The following is an 18,713-nucleotide window of genomic DNA, read 5'->3' on the forward strand; positions in this document are numbered from 1 at the left end:
CAGAACTTCCCTCCATGTGAATGATCTTGCATGGAGGCAAATCACATTGGTGTTATCTGTTAGCAGTGCATTCCACCCTTTGCAGGCACTTATGTCTCATTTAAAGGCTGTGCAGTCGTATTGTGCAACTGTTCAATAAAAAGCATTCTGTCTTCTGTTTTACATTGATGAAGAAAATCAGATCTCTTATAAATTTCACACCTGACCAGAAAGATAAAAATGTTTGTCTGTCGATTGTCGAATGAAAGTGAAAAACCATATATTCAAAGCATTAATTCACTTTGACTGATTATTATTATTAGATTATTATAGATTATTATATAGATTATTAGATTATTGTTATTAGAAAGAATATGAATGATAAAAATATGAATATTTAAAGCCCCTCAGAGGCTTGAAGACAGCTTTTTACCCCCGCCAGGAGGTATTGTGATCGCTTTGCTTTGTGTGTTTGTTTGCATGTTTGTTTGTTTGTTAGCAAGATAATTCAAAAAGTTATGGACGGATTTTCATGAAATTTTCAGGAAATGTTGATACTGGCACAAGGAAGAAATGATTAAATTTTGGTGGTGATCGGGGGGTGTGACAGATCTGTCTTGGCGGAGGTCTGTGCTCGCTTTTCTTGTTACCTCTGCCAGGAGGTATTGTGATCACTTTGATTTGTGTGTTTGCGTGCGTGCGTGCATGAGTGTTTGTTTGTTAGCAAGATAACTCAAAAAGTTATGGACGGATTTTCATGAAATTTTCAGGAAATATTGATACTGGCACGAGCAATAAATGATAAAATTTTGGTGGTGATCGGGGGTGGGGGGGCCCACAGAGGGGCCCCAGTAATCAGCCTTGGTGGAGGTCTGCGCTCTCCAAGTGCTTTTCTAGAAAAGACAGCGCAGACCTCTGCCAAGGCTGATCAGTGGGGCCCCCCCACCCCCGATCACCACCAAAATTTCATCATTTCTTCCTTGTGCCAGTATCAACATTTCCTGAAAATTTCATGAAAATCCATCCATAACTTTTTGAGTTATCTTGCTAACAAACAAATAAACAAACAAACACGGGGGGGGGGGGGGTCTGCGCTTTTCTTGTTCTTTCTGCTTTCTCAAGATTTACTGATTTTGATTACTGTTTTAAATCCAACCCCATGGTCACAGGTGGAAAGTCTTAGAAGTGGTTTCCACAGAACTATAGTTTTTTTTTTAATCAGTGGATTCTCTGCAGCCTGTGTGATGTAAGTGTGAGTGTTTGTTCGATGCTATAAACAGGAGTCCCAGTGTATCTGTAGGTCATAACTGTCCAAGAAGTCAGTGGAGAAGACACTCTGTGGTGTCTGGGAGCCTAGAGGGGCCAGTGTGGGGGAGTCCTCGGTGGTCTTTTCACCCATGGTCAGGTCCAACCAGTCCATACTGTCCAACCCGTCCTCTCCCAAGCCTCCGATGGGCTCCACTGCCATGTCCAGCGTATCCATGGGAGAAGGGGGGGTGATCTAGGATGCTTGGAGTGCACAACATTTGACTATGGAGGTCATCGATCAGAGTCAACATGCCTCCGGGCTCCACTCCCAGGAGAGGCTTTCCGGTGGTGCTTTCTAGAAAGTCCTCCAGGCGTCCGGTCCCCCCGTTACTACTCAGCCGTGGCGTCTCCTCTGTGGCTTCGGCCGCCTGGTGCCGTGCTGTGGTAGACTGGGGGGTGTCACAGCCGGGCGGGACGGGGGGAGACAGCAGCAGCTTCAAGGGGGAGGGAGGGGGAGAAGAGGCAGAGGAATGGAGATGGTCTAGGGAAGGGTCAGGAGCTGGTTTGAAGGAAGATATTTCTGGAAAAAAAAAAAAAATAATAATAATAACCACCTTTTAGGATATTAATTGCTCTAAGTCAGGAGTGTCAAAGTCATTTTAGTTCAGGGGCCACATGCAGCCCAATGTGATATGAAGTGGGCCGGACTAGTGAAATAATAATAACACAATAACCTATAAATAATGTCTACTCCAAACATTTCTCAATGTTATAGTGAAAAAAAATTATATTACATTACATGAAATTGTTTACTTCTACAAACTGTCCTTTAAACAATGTGAATAACATGAACAACCTTAAATTTCTTGAGAAAAGTAAGTGAAATTTCAACAATATTATGTCTCGGTTTATCATTCACATATATGCATTACAACTTACAAATCACAGTGGATCTACAAAGACACAAAACATTTAGTAACAGGCAGAATACTGGTTAAATTCTCTGAGGGCATTCCAGGTTGTTCATATTTGTTGAAATTTTTGTGAAAGGATAGTTTGTGAAGGTAAACATTTTCATGTAAATTTCCTTTTTTACACTAAAACAAAGACATAAATTTGTTGTTGTCATCATTTATAGGTTATTATGATAGTATTTTATTGGTCTGATCCAATTGAGATATGTGGAACCTGAACTAAAATTATTTTAACATCCTTTATTACATCCACCAAGGAATGGCGGAGGTTATGTTTTCATCAGGGTTTGTCTGTGGACGGATTTTGATGAAATTTTCAAACAGCAATAAATGATTAAATTTTGGTTGTGATTGAAGGGGGGAGGGGCTGATCTGCCTTGGCGGAAGTCTGCGCTCTCTGAGTGCTTTTCTAGTTGTTAATATATTCAGTGTAATTTTTGCATTTCACAAATTCATCCAACAAGCCAGACTGGACCCAGTGGGCCAGTTTTGGATGTGGGCCTTATGTTTGACACCTCTGCTCTGAGTGAACCTTCATATAAAATCTTTAACCCATAAAGACCCAGTGCTACTGATGTGGCACTTCCAAAATAGCTTTTTCTCTATACTTAAGTTTTCTTAAGTGATTTATCACCATTTATTACTAGAGATGTCCGATAATATCGGCCCACCGATATTATCGGCCCGATATTGGCATAAAAATGTAATATTGGTAAATATCATTTTCGGTTTTTTTGCCTATCATTAAAACCGATAAAATAATACCTTGATTTCGCCAGCATTTACCGATGCATAAATGAAGCATTGTTTGTAGCTGAAAGAAATGTGCAGTTTTCAAAATTGTACAGTAGAGTTGCCACACTGTAATAGACTCATGGAGGGAGGGAGAGAAAATAAATAAATATGGCATTTTTTCCACAACTTAAGTTGAAGTATGTATTCTTTGCACAGACAGTGTTTACATTTTGAAAGCCTTGTTGCATTTGAGAATGCATCCAATGGGGCATCACAATAAAATTAGGCATGATGTGTTAATTCCATGACAGGACATATGGGATGTTACCTAAAATTAGTTTAATATCCCACATATATCGGCAGCGGTATCGGTAGATATCAGAATTGGAAATTAAGCGTTGGACAATATCGGCATATCGGTTTTTGGCAAAAAAGCCAATATCGGACATCCCTATTTATTACCCCATCCCCTGAAGGGAGGCAAGGGGTATTGTTTTTTGTTTGGTTTCTTTGTTTGTTTGTTTGTTTGTTTGTTTGTTTGTTTGTTTGTTAACAGTCTAGCAGCAAAACTATTGCTTCAATTCATACCAAACTGGGTTTACACATTGCCAGTGACCAAGAATAGATGTAATTACATTTGGGAAAAAGTAGGTCAAAGTTTCAATTTTTTATGAATTTTTTAAAACCTTTTTTCCTCTCCCATTTACATATAATGGGCAAAATTTCAAATGTCTATAAAAACATCAATTTTGTTTCAATTTACTTCAAACTTGGCACATATATAGAGGCAGCTGACATGCTGACATAAGGACACACATACATATGATGACATCAGCTGGATCAATGCCACAATAAGATACAACATGCACGAGGGGCGGGGTTTGTTGTGCCTGACACTACTTGTTGTAATATTATCCTCTGTATTTTTCATTTTTTTAATGATCAGGTATTCTGATAAAAATCATGTATTTTCCTGTATTTAATTTACTGATCATGCAGATGTTTGTAAAAACTCAGATTAAAGTTGAGTGTTACATCAGAAACAGAGAAAACTCCAGAAAAAGTTGTAGAAGATGACGATGTTTCCATGTTCACTATGCAGCCTCTGAACGTCCAAATGGGTCATATCTGATGACCATGAATAGATGACAAACTGTATTTTACACCAGTATTTGTATTTTACAATAAATGTTTTTGGTTGCCAGTGGACGTTTGGGTCTTAATGGGTTAAACTGGAGGAAAAACCCAGCAGATATTACCTCCTCTCTGCAGAATGATGTCAATGAAATCCTCTTCATGCTCTGTATCCTAAAGCAGACACATGGAGAGAACAACGTGATTCACAGACACGACAGCGGATTATTACCCAAGTATGAATCGACAACCTTCAAACACACACTGTGTCGTACTTTAGTATCAGGTGATGAATCCGCTGGAGACAGAGGACTGAACAAGTAATCCATACTAGGACAGATCTTCTAGTAGAGACACAGAATACAAAATAATCACTTCAACATCTCTGTCAGGTCATTCGTATATTACTTCTAACATGTTAAATTAGGGTTTTACAATATAAGCTTCGTCCTACTCCATTTCAGACATGTACATTATGTGTCTTTTTATTATTAACTTCAATATTTTGGAGTGTTCTGTTTAAAATTTGTCATGTCTTTTTGACTTTTTTCACCTTTATATTCTATTCCTACTTATGCTTGAAATAAAGTTCATCATTATCCTTATCTTTACTTACAGTTTGAGGGGGCGACAGTGCTGGGTTTTTCCCTGTGGTCACATGGTCCTTGAAGAAAGGCTGCAGGGTGGGAGGTGCCGACAAACTGTGTGTGACCTCTGGCTGTGGCTGGTCCACACACACCTGAAGTCCTCTGTTATGAGCCTTTTAAGAAAATAGAGCAAAGATTAAACTGTGACTCTCAGCTCATCTCACCTTAGAGCTACAGTCGCTCTGGTCAGAAAATGTCCACAAGTCAAAACAAGAGCACATTTATTTTTAATACGCTAGTAAGTTCAAATGATTTTTACTTTTAACACAATATGTTTTTGTTCTTGTATCACTGCTTTCAGAACATGTTACTGTTAAACTGAGTGAACATCACAAAAGGTGCTGATTTTCATTGAATTAAAATAAAATTATAACTGCATATCTGTATTCATGGTTTCATGTGCTCTTGTTTGAACATTTTAGATTTCAATTTGTTATAATCTAAAATATTTTCCAAAAATTCAAACTACTTTCAGTTTTTGATGGGAATGTTTACCAGACCTGTGTCTTCATGTACAAATATGTTTACTTAACTCATGTACTTCCTAAAGTTTTTTTTTTTTTGTCTTCTGTTATACACAATTATCTTACACGATACTCAAGCAAATTTTATCTTCCATTCTGACGAACTTCTGTTAGTCAGTATTCTCCAAAATATCGTGGACCACATCTTTGGAATAATCTACAACCTCAACTTCAATCAGCATCTTCTTTATCATTATTTAAAAAGCATCTGAAAAGGAACCTAATCAATGAAAAAATGTAAGGCTGTATATCATTTGATTTGTTTTTTTTGTTTGTTTTTTTAACTTTAGATCAGGGGTGTTAAACTCATTTTAGTTCAGGGGCCATATTCAGTTAAATTTGATCTGCAGTGGGCTGGACCAGAAAAATAATAACAGAATAACCTACAACTAATGACAACTCCACGTTTTTGTCTTTGTTTTAGAGGGAAAAAAACAATAAATTATGAAAATACTTACTTTTATAAACTATCCCCCCCAAAAAAGATGTGAATGACCTGAAAAAACTGAAATTTCTTAAGAAAAAATAAGTGCAATTTTAACAATATTCAGCCTCAACTTCTCATTTGTCCATGTGCATTATGGATCAGATCTACAAAGACACTAAACACTGAGGAACAGACAGAAAAAAGTTCAAACTGGGCTGAATTTTCTTCAGACATTTCAGGTTGTTCATATTTGTTCAGGTTATTCACATTTTATTGTTATAGGATAGTTCGGAAATGTAAATATTTTCATAATTTAATGTTATTTTTTTATTTTATTTTTTGCACTCAAACAAAGATAAAAATTTGAAGTTGTTAATTCAAGATTTTTTGCTTAATTCAAGATTTTCTGCTAAATTTAAGATTTTTTTTTTTTTTTTTTGCTTAATTCAAGATTTTTAGCAAAATTTGAGATTTTTTTGGTTTAGTTCAAGATTTTTTTAACTTAATTTAAGAATTTTTTTGCTTAATTCAAGATTTTTTTTATTTAATTCAAGATTTTTTTTTACTTAATTCAAGATTTTTTCCTTAATTGAAGCTAAATTTCTTTTTACTTAATTTAAGATTTTTTTTTTTGCTTAATTGAAGATTTTTTTTTTTATTTAATTGAAGATTTTTTTTAATTAATTCAAGATTTTTTCCTTAATTGAAGCTAAATTTCTTTTTTACTTAATTTAAGATTTTTTTTTTTTTTGCTTAATTCGAGATTTTTTTTATTTAATTGAAGATTTTTTTTTTTGCTTAATTCAAGATTTTTTTTTTGCTTAATTCAACATTTTTTCCTTAATTCAAGCTACATTTTTTTTTTTTTTTTTTTTTTTTTTTGCTTAATTGAGTTCAAAAGTGTGGAATTTTTGCACTTTGTAAATTCATCCCAGGGGCCAAACTGGACCCTTTGACCCTCGGGCCGCATGTTTGACACCCCTGCTTTAGATTATTATTTCAGTTATATTGTATTTTATTCTTTTTTTTTTTTTCCTGTGTGTTGTTTATTTCCGAGGAGGTATTTATGTAAGTCTTTTTTGGCTTCTATCCTCTCCTGCACAGTGATGTTACTTGCATGAAAATTGTTTTTAATTTTTTTTTTTTTGCTGTTTGTGATGTGCAAATAAATAAAATAAAATAAAATAATCTATGAACATAAATCCATATTCAACAGACTTTACATCATAATTGCGCTTCCACATCATCCTACACAAGATGATGTATATTTAATCTACCACTGTTCAGTCAACCTCCAGCCTCCTGCATGTGTTTCTGTCTATTTAAAAGTAAAACGTTAGAAAAGTAAGTATTTAAAATAGATATTTTTTAAAGCCACACATTCCACAACACATCTTGAATGAGTCTGTGACCCACTTTTGGGAAAAACAGAAAAACACAGCACTAAAACAGAGCATAGATGTTCATCCATCTTCCTTTTAAATTCCCCTCATGGTTATATGCCTCCATCTTTGCTTCTGTGTCCATCCAGACTCATAATATATGCAGCGAAGACTTTAAAGAATTTAATAACAGACATGTTTTTTGGTGAAATGGAGGTTCTCACCATACTGATGACCCCGGTGAGAAACATGCTTCTTCACTTAGAGACTATTTTTAGGGGGAGTAAATTGTTGAATGATGGACAGAAAAGTGTTGTTACAGAATATTCGAAAGGTACAGTGAATGTAACCTTTGAGCTTTTGGAAATAAAATGTCATCGTATGTCATGTATGAGTTGTTGAGTTATGGCCAATGACGGTCAAAGGTTACAGTGACCTTTCACCACTGGAATATAATCCATTCAGAGGGATTGCATTAATCACAGAGTGACGCTGACCTTTGATCTTTAAGATAGAAAATGTCACCACATGCTTATTTTACCCAATTATATTTGGGTTAAATTTTATAATCATCAACATTTTAACAAGTTAACCTTTTATCAGGCCAGTGATTATTTTGGGTCATTTCCATATACATTACAAGACAGTGACAGCACTAGTTACAGTGAGGACAGTGAGTCACCAGTCTCAGGTCCAATGTGGTCTCCAGGGTCTGTAAGGTCCACCTCTGCATGAACAGTGAGTGGACCTGCTTTGTTAGGTACCATGAAGTAATGGTACTAATGTAAGGAATGATGTTCAAAGGGAGAATGTGGATGTGGACAGGTGACTGGGTCAGCACTAATGTTGGTCTAATGTTCTAAAAGGGATGTTCTAATGTTCGAAAATACATGTTTCTTTTACCTTATGTGTGTCTATCTTGTATTTGTACCCCACCCCCCCGAAGGGGAGGCAAGGGGTATAGAGGGTATGCATGTGACGTCACCGCTAGCGGAAGTCACTGCGGTTCCGCCCACTGAGTGGCAGAAAGAGGGAGATGAGTGGCAGCGTTGGCTTCAGTACTGTCTAAACTTAAGAACAACATTTAATGAAAAATGAGGAAGAGCTGTTAGGAGATTGATTGTATGAACAGGTTTGAAAAGCAGTCGGAGCTATCGTTTTACAGACACCGAAAGTCAAAGAAAAGAGAAGTAGATGGATCCACAAATCCAGGAAACCAAACCTAGATCTGTGGATCCTGTTTGGTGTCAGGTAACATTAATTTATGCTGTATTTTTGGGTCAAATCAGACCTTAAATTATGTGTTGTTTTGGCTAACGTTACTTCTTCTCTTGGTTTTATGATCAGATCTTTCATGGTTTTTGTCTTCATTTTGTGATTCTGAACCTTGTGCTCTACATGATTAGTAAACTAACTTAAACCGAGGCTAACCCAGTTTTTCAAATACAGGGGTACTGGAGCATAAAGCTACAACAGCGTATTAGGGCCACATAAGAAAATAAAAACACTTGCCACTATGAGTATGAAGTCATAAAATATCGATATAAAACCCGTCATTTTTTGATAATAAAGTCGAATACAAAAAGAATCACAATGTCATGAGAATAAAGTCGTAGTAATAAAAAAACTCTCATAATTGAACAAAAATGTCATTTGTTTATTAGATTAAAGTTGTCATATTCCGACAATAAAACCATAATATTACGAGAATAATGTTGTAATTTAAAAACAGGTGGGAAAAATATCATAATTACCAGAATACAGTCGTACCCTGCTGGTCCACAGCAGTAGTATCTGTGTTGTATAAAGTACATGATCTGAACTAGACATAAATCTCCTCAGTACCAGTAGATCATGCATATATTCACTGGGGTCAGTACACGGTCTACTGTAAATGCACTTTGGATCAGCTGGTTCTGGGCCCTAGTTTTGGACCCTGGTTGTCAGTAATGATGAAACCATGTATATTTGTTTCAGCTAAAAATAGCGATGATCCCCTACACCCTGGATGTCAGGATACACGATTTCTGTCCACAAGTCAGTGTTGGTGGACCACTTGTTCTTTGGTAGCTCGTACGGATCCATGTCCAGTCCAACTGTCCTTCATTTAATTTCATATTTCACATTTTCCCGGTCTCACTGTGTTTACTGCTATACTCTGTCATGTTGAGCAGGTTGGTTTTTGCCACTCAGTCTGATTTAGAGGGGCGTGGCCTGGGGGGGAAGTGACATATGTGCATACCCTCTATTGGTTTTAGTTCGATTTATTTGTTTGTTTGTTAACACTCTAGCAGCAAAACTGTTTGTTGAATTCATGCCAAATTTGGTGTATATATTTCCAGTGACCGAGAATAGATGTCATTACATTTTGGAAAAAGTAGGTCAAAGTTTCAAGTTTCTATGAATTTTTAAATCTTTTTTTCCCCCATTTACTTATAATGGGCAAAATTTCACACATCTGTAGCAGCAAAACTATTGGTTGAATTCATATCAAATTGGGTTATAGATTGCCAGTGATCCGGAATAGATGTGATTACAGTTTGGCAAAAGTAGGTCAAAGTTCACATATTTAAAGAATTTTTAAAAATATTTTTTTTTATCTCCCATTTACTCATTCATTTATGTGTTTATTTAGCAGGGACAGTACACACAATGCATATTCTGTAAATGTGCCAGTATTAGCAAAAAAGCTATTTTTTAACTGTTGTCCCTGGGTAAGATGTAAAGTGCCAGCATTCATAAAATTAGAAACATTTTTAACAGGAAAAGCACTCAGACAGCGCAGACCTCCACCAAGAGAAATGCCCCCCCCCCCCCCCCCCTTCATTTTGTTCATTATTTTCTTCATTTTTCTTCATTTTGTTTTTATATTTTCTTCATCTTTCTTCATTTTGTTCATTATTTTGTTCATTTTTCTTCATTTTGTTTTTATATTTTGTTCATTTTTCTTCATTTTGTTCATTGTTTTCTTCATTTTTCTTCATTTTGTTCATTATTTTCTTCATTTTTCTTTATTTTGTTTTTATATTTTCTTCATTTTCCTTCATTTTCTTCATTATTTTCTTCATTTTTCTTTATTTTGTTTTTATATTTTCTTCATTTTTCTTCATTTTCTTCATTATTTTCTTCAATTTTCTTCATTTTTTTTATATTTTCTGAATTTTTCTTCATTTTCTTCATTATTTTCTTCATTTTTCTTCATTTTGTTTTTATATTTTCTTAATTTTTCTTCATTTTGTTCATTGTTTCCTTCATTTTTGGTCATTTTGTTTCATATTCATTTTTGGTCATTTTGTTCAATATTTTCTTCATTTTTGGTCATTTTGTTTTTATATTTTCTTATTTTTTCTTTGTTTTCTTCCTTATTTTCTTAATTTTCTTCATTGTGTTTTTAGATTCATTTTTCTTAATTTTGTTCAATATTTATATTTTCTTCATTTTTGTCCATTTTGTTCATTATTTCCTGCATTTGTGTTCATTTAATTTTTATATTTTCATCATTTTCATGCATTTTGTTCATTATTTCCTTCATTTGTGTTCATTCTGATGCCCCCCCCCCCCCCCCCCCCCCCCCCGCGATCACCACCAAAATTTAATCATTTCTTCCTTGTGCTAGTATCAACATTTCCTGAAAATTTCCTGAAAATCCCTCCATAACTGTTTGACTTATCTTGCACATAAACAAACAAACAAACACGCACGCACACAAAGCAAAGTAATCACAATACCTCCTGGCAGAGGTAAAAATTAAGGCGACACCCACACATTACATAGCATTAGTTCACATATACAGTATACACAGTTAACCTTTAAATATTAGTACAAACACCTGGAGAGACATTGGCGCCTGGGCAGGTGATCATACAGCGCAAAACAGAAAACTTGATTCCAGTGAAAATGAATATGAACTATAATATATGAATTAAAATGGGTTAAAATTCAAATGTCTCTAAAAACATCCATTTTGTTTCAATTTAATTCAAACATGGCAGATATATAGAGGTAACTGATATAATGACATGACCACATGCATAGACATGATGACATCAGCTGGAGCCATGCCAAAATAGGCTACAATATACATGCAAGGGGCGGGGTTTGTTGTACCTAGCGCCACTTGTTTATATTTACTTCTTGTTTTTTTTTTTGCCACTTACAGGTAAGGTAACTTGATTGACCTTGATTTTCTTCATAACAACAATAATTTTTAAAAATTTCACAAAAGTAATCAAGTCTTATGTCCTCATTTCACACTATGTTTGAAATGTTTGAGTATTTCTATGGGTGAACTACACTATATTGCCAAAAGTATTGGCTCACCCATCCAAATAATCAGAATCAGGTGTTCCAATCCCTTCCATGGCCACAGGTGTATAAAATCCAGCCCCTAGGCATGCAGACTGCTTTTACAAACATTTGTAAAAGAATGGGTCGCTCTCAGGAGCTCAGTGAACTCCAGCGTGGAACTGTGATAGGATGCCACCTGTGCAACAAATCCAGTCGTGAAATTTCCTGGCTCCTAAATATTCCACAGTCAACTGTCAGCTGTATTATAAGAAAGTGGAAGTGTTTGGGAACGACAGCAACTCAGCCACGAAGTGGTAGGCCACGTAAACTGACGGAGCAGGGTCAGCGGATGCTGAGGCGCATAGTGCGAAGAGGTCGCCAACTTTCTGCAGAGTCAATGGCTACAGACCTCCAAACTTCATGTGGCCTTCAGATTAGCTCCAGAACAGTGCTTCATGGAATGGGTTTCCATGGCCGAGCAGCTGCATCCAAGCCATACATCACCAAGTGCAATGCAAAGCGCCGGATGCAGTGGTGTAAAGCACACCGCCACTGGACTGTAGAGCAGTGGAGGCGCGTTCTCTGGAGCGACCAATTGTGGTTCTCCATCCGGCAATCTGATGGATGGGTCTGGGTTTGGCGGTCGCCAGGAGAACGATACTTGTCGGACCGCATTGTGCCAAATGTAAAGTTTGGTGGAGGGGGGATTATGGTGTGGGGTTGTTTTTCAGGAGCTGGGCTTGGCCCCTTAGTTCCAGTGAAAGGAACTGGGAATGCTTCAGCATACCAAGACATTTTGGACAATTCCATGCTCCCAACTTTGTGGGAACAGTTTGGAGCTGGCCCCTTCCTCTTCCAACATGACTGTGCACCAGTGCACAAAGCAGGTCCATAAAGACATGGATGACAGAGTCTGGTGTGGATGAGCTGGACTGGCCTGCACAGAGTCCTGACCTCAAGCCCATAGAACACCTTTGGGATGAATTAGAGCGGAGACTGAGAGCCAGACCTTCTGTCCAACATCAGTGTGTGACCTCACAAATGCGCTTCGGGAAGAATGGTCAAAAATTCCCATGAACACACTCCTAAACTTTGTGGACAGCCTTCCCAGAAGAGTTGAAGCTGTTATAGCTGCAAAGGGTGGACCCACGTCATATTGAACCCCATAGACTAGGAATGGGATGGCACTGAAATTCATATGTGAGTCAAGGCAGGTGAGCAAATACTTTTGGCAAAACAGTGTATAAAGGGTTAAGTTGTGTGCAACCTTCACCTCTGACAGTCAAACCCAAAACATGTTGCAAATTCATGTGGCCACGGAACGGTTGCTTTGACTTGAACTCAAGTACTCGTTTTCTAGCCTAGTGTCATGGAAATCCTGAAAAAAAGAGGCCTGCAAAGATTGCTGATAACAGCGATATAGTAATCAGCACACAGTGTTCCACTACATCTTGACATTTTTCAAGGCACCAACTATTTCAGTACACCTGCAGTCGATGAGGGAAAGCACACGTCTCAATTAGTGGAGATGCGTCTTTGTTCCTCTTCTATTAACAACATAAATCATAGTAATGGAGGGTGTCGTTAGAGTAATTAGCAAAGCAATAATAATCAGCATCAGGCTGGTGTCAGACTTTTATCAAGGACTGCTGTCAGTGTCTCAAACAGAATACATCATTAATTTCCCTGCTCTTGGACTCAGTGGAGCAGTTCACTCTGGCTGTCATGTTTTTGGCTCTTTATGGAACATTAACAGACTGTTCTCTTATTGCAGCGGTGACGGGAAAAGAGGCTCTGGGGCTGAGATGGGCTGGAGAGTAAAGTGGATGACGGGGGTCCATAAAAAGTGCCACAGAGATGATATGAACGCGTTGAAATGTTTCTCCATGACTGTGTTTAACATCTGCTCTGCTCTTCAGTGGTGGTGGAAGACATGTCTAATGCTCAGCTGTCAACTCACACTGTATGTGTTTAAATCAGAAGGAAATATTACAACTTTACTGTTTCTGTTTCTCTTTTCAGTGGCGTCACATTGGCCTTGGTCAGATACAGTAAAAGTCAATACTGATTATCATCACGAGTAGAGCTGAAACCATTAAGCGATTAATTGAGTCAAATCGATTAAAAAATTATTTGATTACAATTTTCCTGAATCAAAGCTTTGTTTCCATTACTCATAAAGACCCAGTGCTACTTTTGTGGCAGTTCCCAAATCACATTTTCTCTCTATTTAACCTTTCTAAAGTGATTTATCACCATTTATTATAATATTATCCTCTGTATTTTGCACCTTTTCAGTAAAAATCTGGTATTTTCCTAGAATGAATTCGCTGATCATGTAGATGTTCATAAAAGATCAGATTTAAGTTGAGGGTTATTAGATCAAAAACTAAGAAAACGGAAGAATAAGTGACTTTTTCAGCAAAGATATCAATAAGTGAACATAAAAACAAGTGTCTTCATCCACTGTCATTGATCACACTCTATGAGTTTCACTGGTAAATCAATCTGAACATCCAAATGGGTCATATCTGATGACCATGAAAAGATGACAAACTGTATTTTACACCAATTATTTACATGTATTGATAGGATTAGTGGATCAACAGGTATTAAACAGTTTAGATCAGTAGATGATTGGTGGTCGACAGTGGCTGTTTGGGTCTTTATGGGTTAACTTTGCTGCTGCTAAACATTGGTTTCACTGCTGTGTTTCACACAGACGCTTATTGTGATGCACACGATGCCAAGAACAAGACAAACAACACTGTAGTGTAGCTCAGAACAGACTAGGGCAGGGGTGGCCAACCCTGGTCCTGGAGAGCGACTATCCTGCATGTTTTAGATGTTTCCCTCCTCCAGCACACCTGACAGTCATTATCAGGCTTCTGCAGAGCTTGATGATAGGCTGATCATTGGAATCAGGTGTGTGAAGAGGGATACATCTAAAACATGCAGGAAGGTGCTCTCCAGGACCATGGTTGGCCACCCCTGGACTAGGACAGAATATACTCACCTTCTTCTCTTTATTAGAACCATCACTTACTACTTTAACCTTTTAAGCTTTAACACAAACATTAAAAATATTTGCCTTTATTTATTTTTCAAAGTTGTGTTATTTACATCTTGAGTTGTTAGTAAATTGGATACAAATGTGTTGAAGACTGCAGTGCACATATTGCTTATAGATGTAATTTAACTTGTTTTTTATTGTGTATATATACATATACATATACACACATATACACACACACACACACACACACACACACACACACATATATATATATATATATATATATATATATATATATATATATATATATATATGTATATATATATATATATATATATATATATATATGTACAGGGTGGGGAAGCAAAATTTACAATGAACATTTAGTTGTTTTTTCTCAGCAGGCACTACGTCAATTGTTTTGAAACCAAACATATATTGATGTCATAATCATACCTAACACTATTATCCATACCTTTTCTGAAACTTTTGCCCATATGAGTAATCAGGAAAGCTAACGTCAAAGAGTGTGTGATTTGCTGAATGCACTCGTCACACCAAAGGAGATTTCAAAAATAGTTGGAGTGTCCATAAAGACTGTTTATAATGGAAAGAAGAGAATGACTATGAGCAAAACTATTAGAAGAATGTCTGGAAGATACTATTAAAGAAGAATGGGAGAAGTTGTCACCCGAATATTTGAGGAACACTTGTGCACGTTTCAGGAAGTGTGTGAAGGCAGTTATTGAGAAAGAAGGAGGACACATAGAATAAAAACATTTTCTATTATGTCAATTCTTTGTGGCAAATAAATTCTCATGACTTTCAATAAACTAACTGGTCATACACTGTCTTTCAATCCCTGCCTCAAAATATTGTACATTTTGCTTCCCCACCCTGTATATATATATATATATATATATATATATATATATATATATATATATATATATATATGTTTATGTTTACGCATTTGGCAGACGCTTTTTTCCAAAGCGACTTACAGGGGAAAACCAATTAAATCACTCAATCAATCAAATTTTATTTATATAGCGCCAGATCACAAAAAAGTTATCTCTTGACATTTTATATATAGAGTTGGTCAAAACCAGACTCTAAGTCAATTCTACAGAAACCCAACAGAATCTATATATATATATATATATATATATATATATATATATATATATATATATATATATATATATATATATATATATATATATATATATATATATGTTTGTATATATATATATACACACACACACACACACATACATACACTTTTATACTGTTGTTAGTGTTGCTTTTATTTCTGTTCTGTACTTTTTTTGCCTACTCAAATAATCGTTTAATCAAATACAAGAAAACAATTGATAGATTCATCAATTACAAAAATAATCAATAGCTGCAGCTCTAAACATGACAAATCTCAGGTCATTGTCATTCAGGTGTGAAGGCTGATACTTAGGCCTGAGCAAAATAGTTGAAGACGTCACTTACTCGTTTTTATCCCATAAAAACCCAAACATCAACCGTCAGCCTAAACTTTCTATTGATTTAATATGATTAATTCCTGTTGATCTATTAATCCTATCAATACATGTAAATAACTGGTGTAAAATACACTTTGTCATCTTTTCATGTTCATCAGGTATGACCCATTTGGTCGTTCAGAGGTTCCATAATTACCGTGGAAACACCATCATCTTCTACAACATTGTATCACCAGTAAAACCAATGGAGTTGGATCAATGACAGTAGATGGACACACTGGGTTTATGTTCAGTTAATGATAGATTTGACTGGAAAAAATTTTCTCCAGTTTTCTCTGTTTTTGATATAATAATTCTCAACTTTAATCTGAGCTTTTATGAACATCTACATGATCAATACATTAAATACAGGAAAATACTTAATTTACACTGAGTAATTCACAAAATACAGAGGATAGTATTACGATAAATGGGGATAAATCACTTCAGAAAGGTTAAATAGAGAGAAAAATTCATTTGGAAACTGACACTAAAGTAACGCTGGGTCTTTATGGGTTAACTATTATTTATGGTCAGAACATGATAAAAACAGAGGCGTTTAAAAAATCTCTGACCTTCTGTACAATTAGAAATGAATGTTTTTTTCATTATTAAAATATGCATAAGTGAAATTAAATAAAACAACAAAACTGAAACCTTGTACATGTTTCATCTGACAGTCGGCACAAAACAATTCCAGAGGAACAAATACAAGTGTTTAATTTTACATTGTAATATTTGTCGCTGTACTGCCCTGCCCTACTGTCATGATACAGGGTTTTCTGATTAATTCTGGCTGCAAAATCTTTATGCAAATCTCACCTTTGTGATTTGTTGTTTCAGACTTCCTGTGTGCATAATCTGTTTGGTTTCATTATCAGCTTCAAGCAGCTGAATAGAGTTGTGACTTGGGAGCTTGGTGGGAGTAGACTGTAATCGCTGGAGGAAAATAGGAAAAAAATACAAATAAAAATGTTATCACAAGGGAATTATGCATATGAATCATCAGGAACATGTATACGCATTCAGAGACAGAAAAAAAGACCACAAAAATAATAACAATGGAAGACAAAACTGCAGAGGGTGAGTTCAGTACCTGCAGTGTAATGTGGTTGGGGGCTTTACTCTCAGGTTCATTAGGTGTTTGGTTCTCAGTGACGTGACTGGTCAGTGAAATCAGGAAGTGGTTTCCGTCGCTGTCAGTAACAAGGGTAGGGGTGGAGTCGCTCTTTAGAAGATCCAGTGGTATGGAGGAGGAGGGGGTGGAGCCTGACTGCTGATTAAGGTACACCTGAGGCACCTATAGAAGATCATATTATACACATTTAACTACGAAAACAGTGATCCAGCGTGGTAAAATGATGTAGGAAAATTTGCCTCTGTGTTGCTGAGCTGTTGTAAATGTCGTATCAGGTATTGATTTCAATGTAAAAAGAAATATTCAATGTCTGACCCCAAACAAGATCATCTTTACCCACAGCACTTCAAGATGAGGTTTGGAAAGAAAAAAGAAAACCTGGGGTTGTAAGAAAATCTGTATATACTAGAGTATTGATTTTTATTTAACCCTTTCATGCATAGCGGTCACTACAGCGGACAGTTATTCTACAGCTGTTCTATTGTATATTTATGGATTTTGTTGTTTTAGTTCCATATCAGTTAACACAGTGGACGCTTATGCATCATCCCAAACACTGTAATTCATACCATTACTGTAAATTTGCTGTTCTAGATAAACCTGATCTGCACTAACATGTTTGATTGTAAAATAAAAAAAATTAAAAAAAAAAAAAAAAAAAAAAAAAAAAAAGTAAATTGTTATTAAACTGTAATTAACAGTTTGTTTTTTGTTTTTTTTTTTGCATATAATCTCCATGCAGGTATTGTTGAAATGTGAGAAAACATCAAATTAGCAGCATTAAAAATGTTTTTATCTCTTAGTTTTCACACAGTATATCAGTAGATACATGTTTCTTTGCTTTGAAAATTAAATGCATGATTTTGTAACTCCGTGTAAAATCGGTTCATAAAAAAAAAAAAAAAAAAAAAATCAATCACACTGGGGTTTTTTCATGCCTAAAGAGGAATAAAAACACTTGGGGAAAAAATAAAAAATCTTGATTAAGGTTCTCATAATTCATGCATGAAAGGGTTAAAGGAGTGATATTTTGCTTTCTTAAATGGAATTATGCATTTTAAAACATTTCTCTGTGGTCTACATAAATTGTAAATGCTATGCTTGGGTCTGAATTCTTCATTAATTCAACTCCACAGGTCCATCTTCAACCCTATTTCTGAGTAATGACATGAGACAAGTTAATTTGAGCGCTGGCCCTTTAAATGCAAGCGCACCACTTCATGCTCCACCCCCTCCAGGTTGTTGACTGTGCTGCTCTGTCCTGTTCCACCACTTGTGTTTGTTAATACAACCAACAACTGAATATTTTAGGTAATAGGCTCAAAGTTTGGACATATTTTCAGTATGGACTACAACCGCTGCTGCTGACAAAAAATTATGTCGTACTCAGAGAAATGTTTGTCGGAAGTCTTGACCTTATATGTGCAGATGTTGTGACATAACCAGTTATAAAACATAACAAATTAAGCAGGAATTAAAACAGGTTGCAGAAATCCACTTGATTTTTGCCAAAATGAATATAAAGATAGCTTTGAAGCACCTGGAGGGTTCAAATTCAAACTTTTTGAACTATGAGGGTCCAAATTCACAAATAAATGTTCCAAAGACTAATAAATGTGGGTTTAGCAAGATATGACCCCTTTAAAGCTTCGATAGGTGAAAGGTTTTTGGTGTCATTTGGTTTTGT

At 35.9% G+C, this 18,713-nt stretch overlaps 1 protein-coding gene across 1 annotated transcript in view; it reads right to left on the reverse strand.

The window, feature by feature from the left end:
• Window positions 1-984: 984 nt before the first annotated feature.
• Window positions 985-18,713, reverse strand: part of LOC115423362 (myocardin-related transcription factor A-like) — a 57,519-nt gene continuing 39,790 nt past the window's right edge. Inside the window, 7 exon segments of the mRNA XM_030140106.1 lie at window positions 985-1,471; window positions 1,473-1,807; window positions 4,196-4,244; window positions 4,346-4,414; window positions 4,687-4,830; window positions 16,711-16,827; window positions 16,985-17,188. Of these exon segments, the coding sequence (XP_029995966.1) occupies window positions 1,250-1,471; window positions 1,473-1,807; window positions 4,196-4,244; window positions 4,346-4,414; window positions 4,687-4,830; window positions 16,711-16,827; window positions 16,985-17,188 (1,140 nt within the window). The 3' untranslated portion in view covers window positions 985-1,249.

The sequence above is a fragment of the Sphaeramia orbicularis genome, chromosome 8 (assembly GCF_902148855.1).
Source record: "Sphaeramia orbicularis chromosome 8, fSphaOr1.1, whole genome shotgun sequence".
In the NCBI taxonomy this organism is placed as follows: Eukaryota; Metazoa; Chordata; class Actinopteri; order Kurtiformes; family Apogonidae; genus Sphaeramia; species Sphaeramia orbicularis.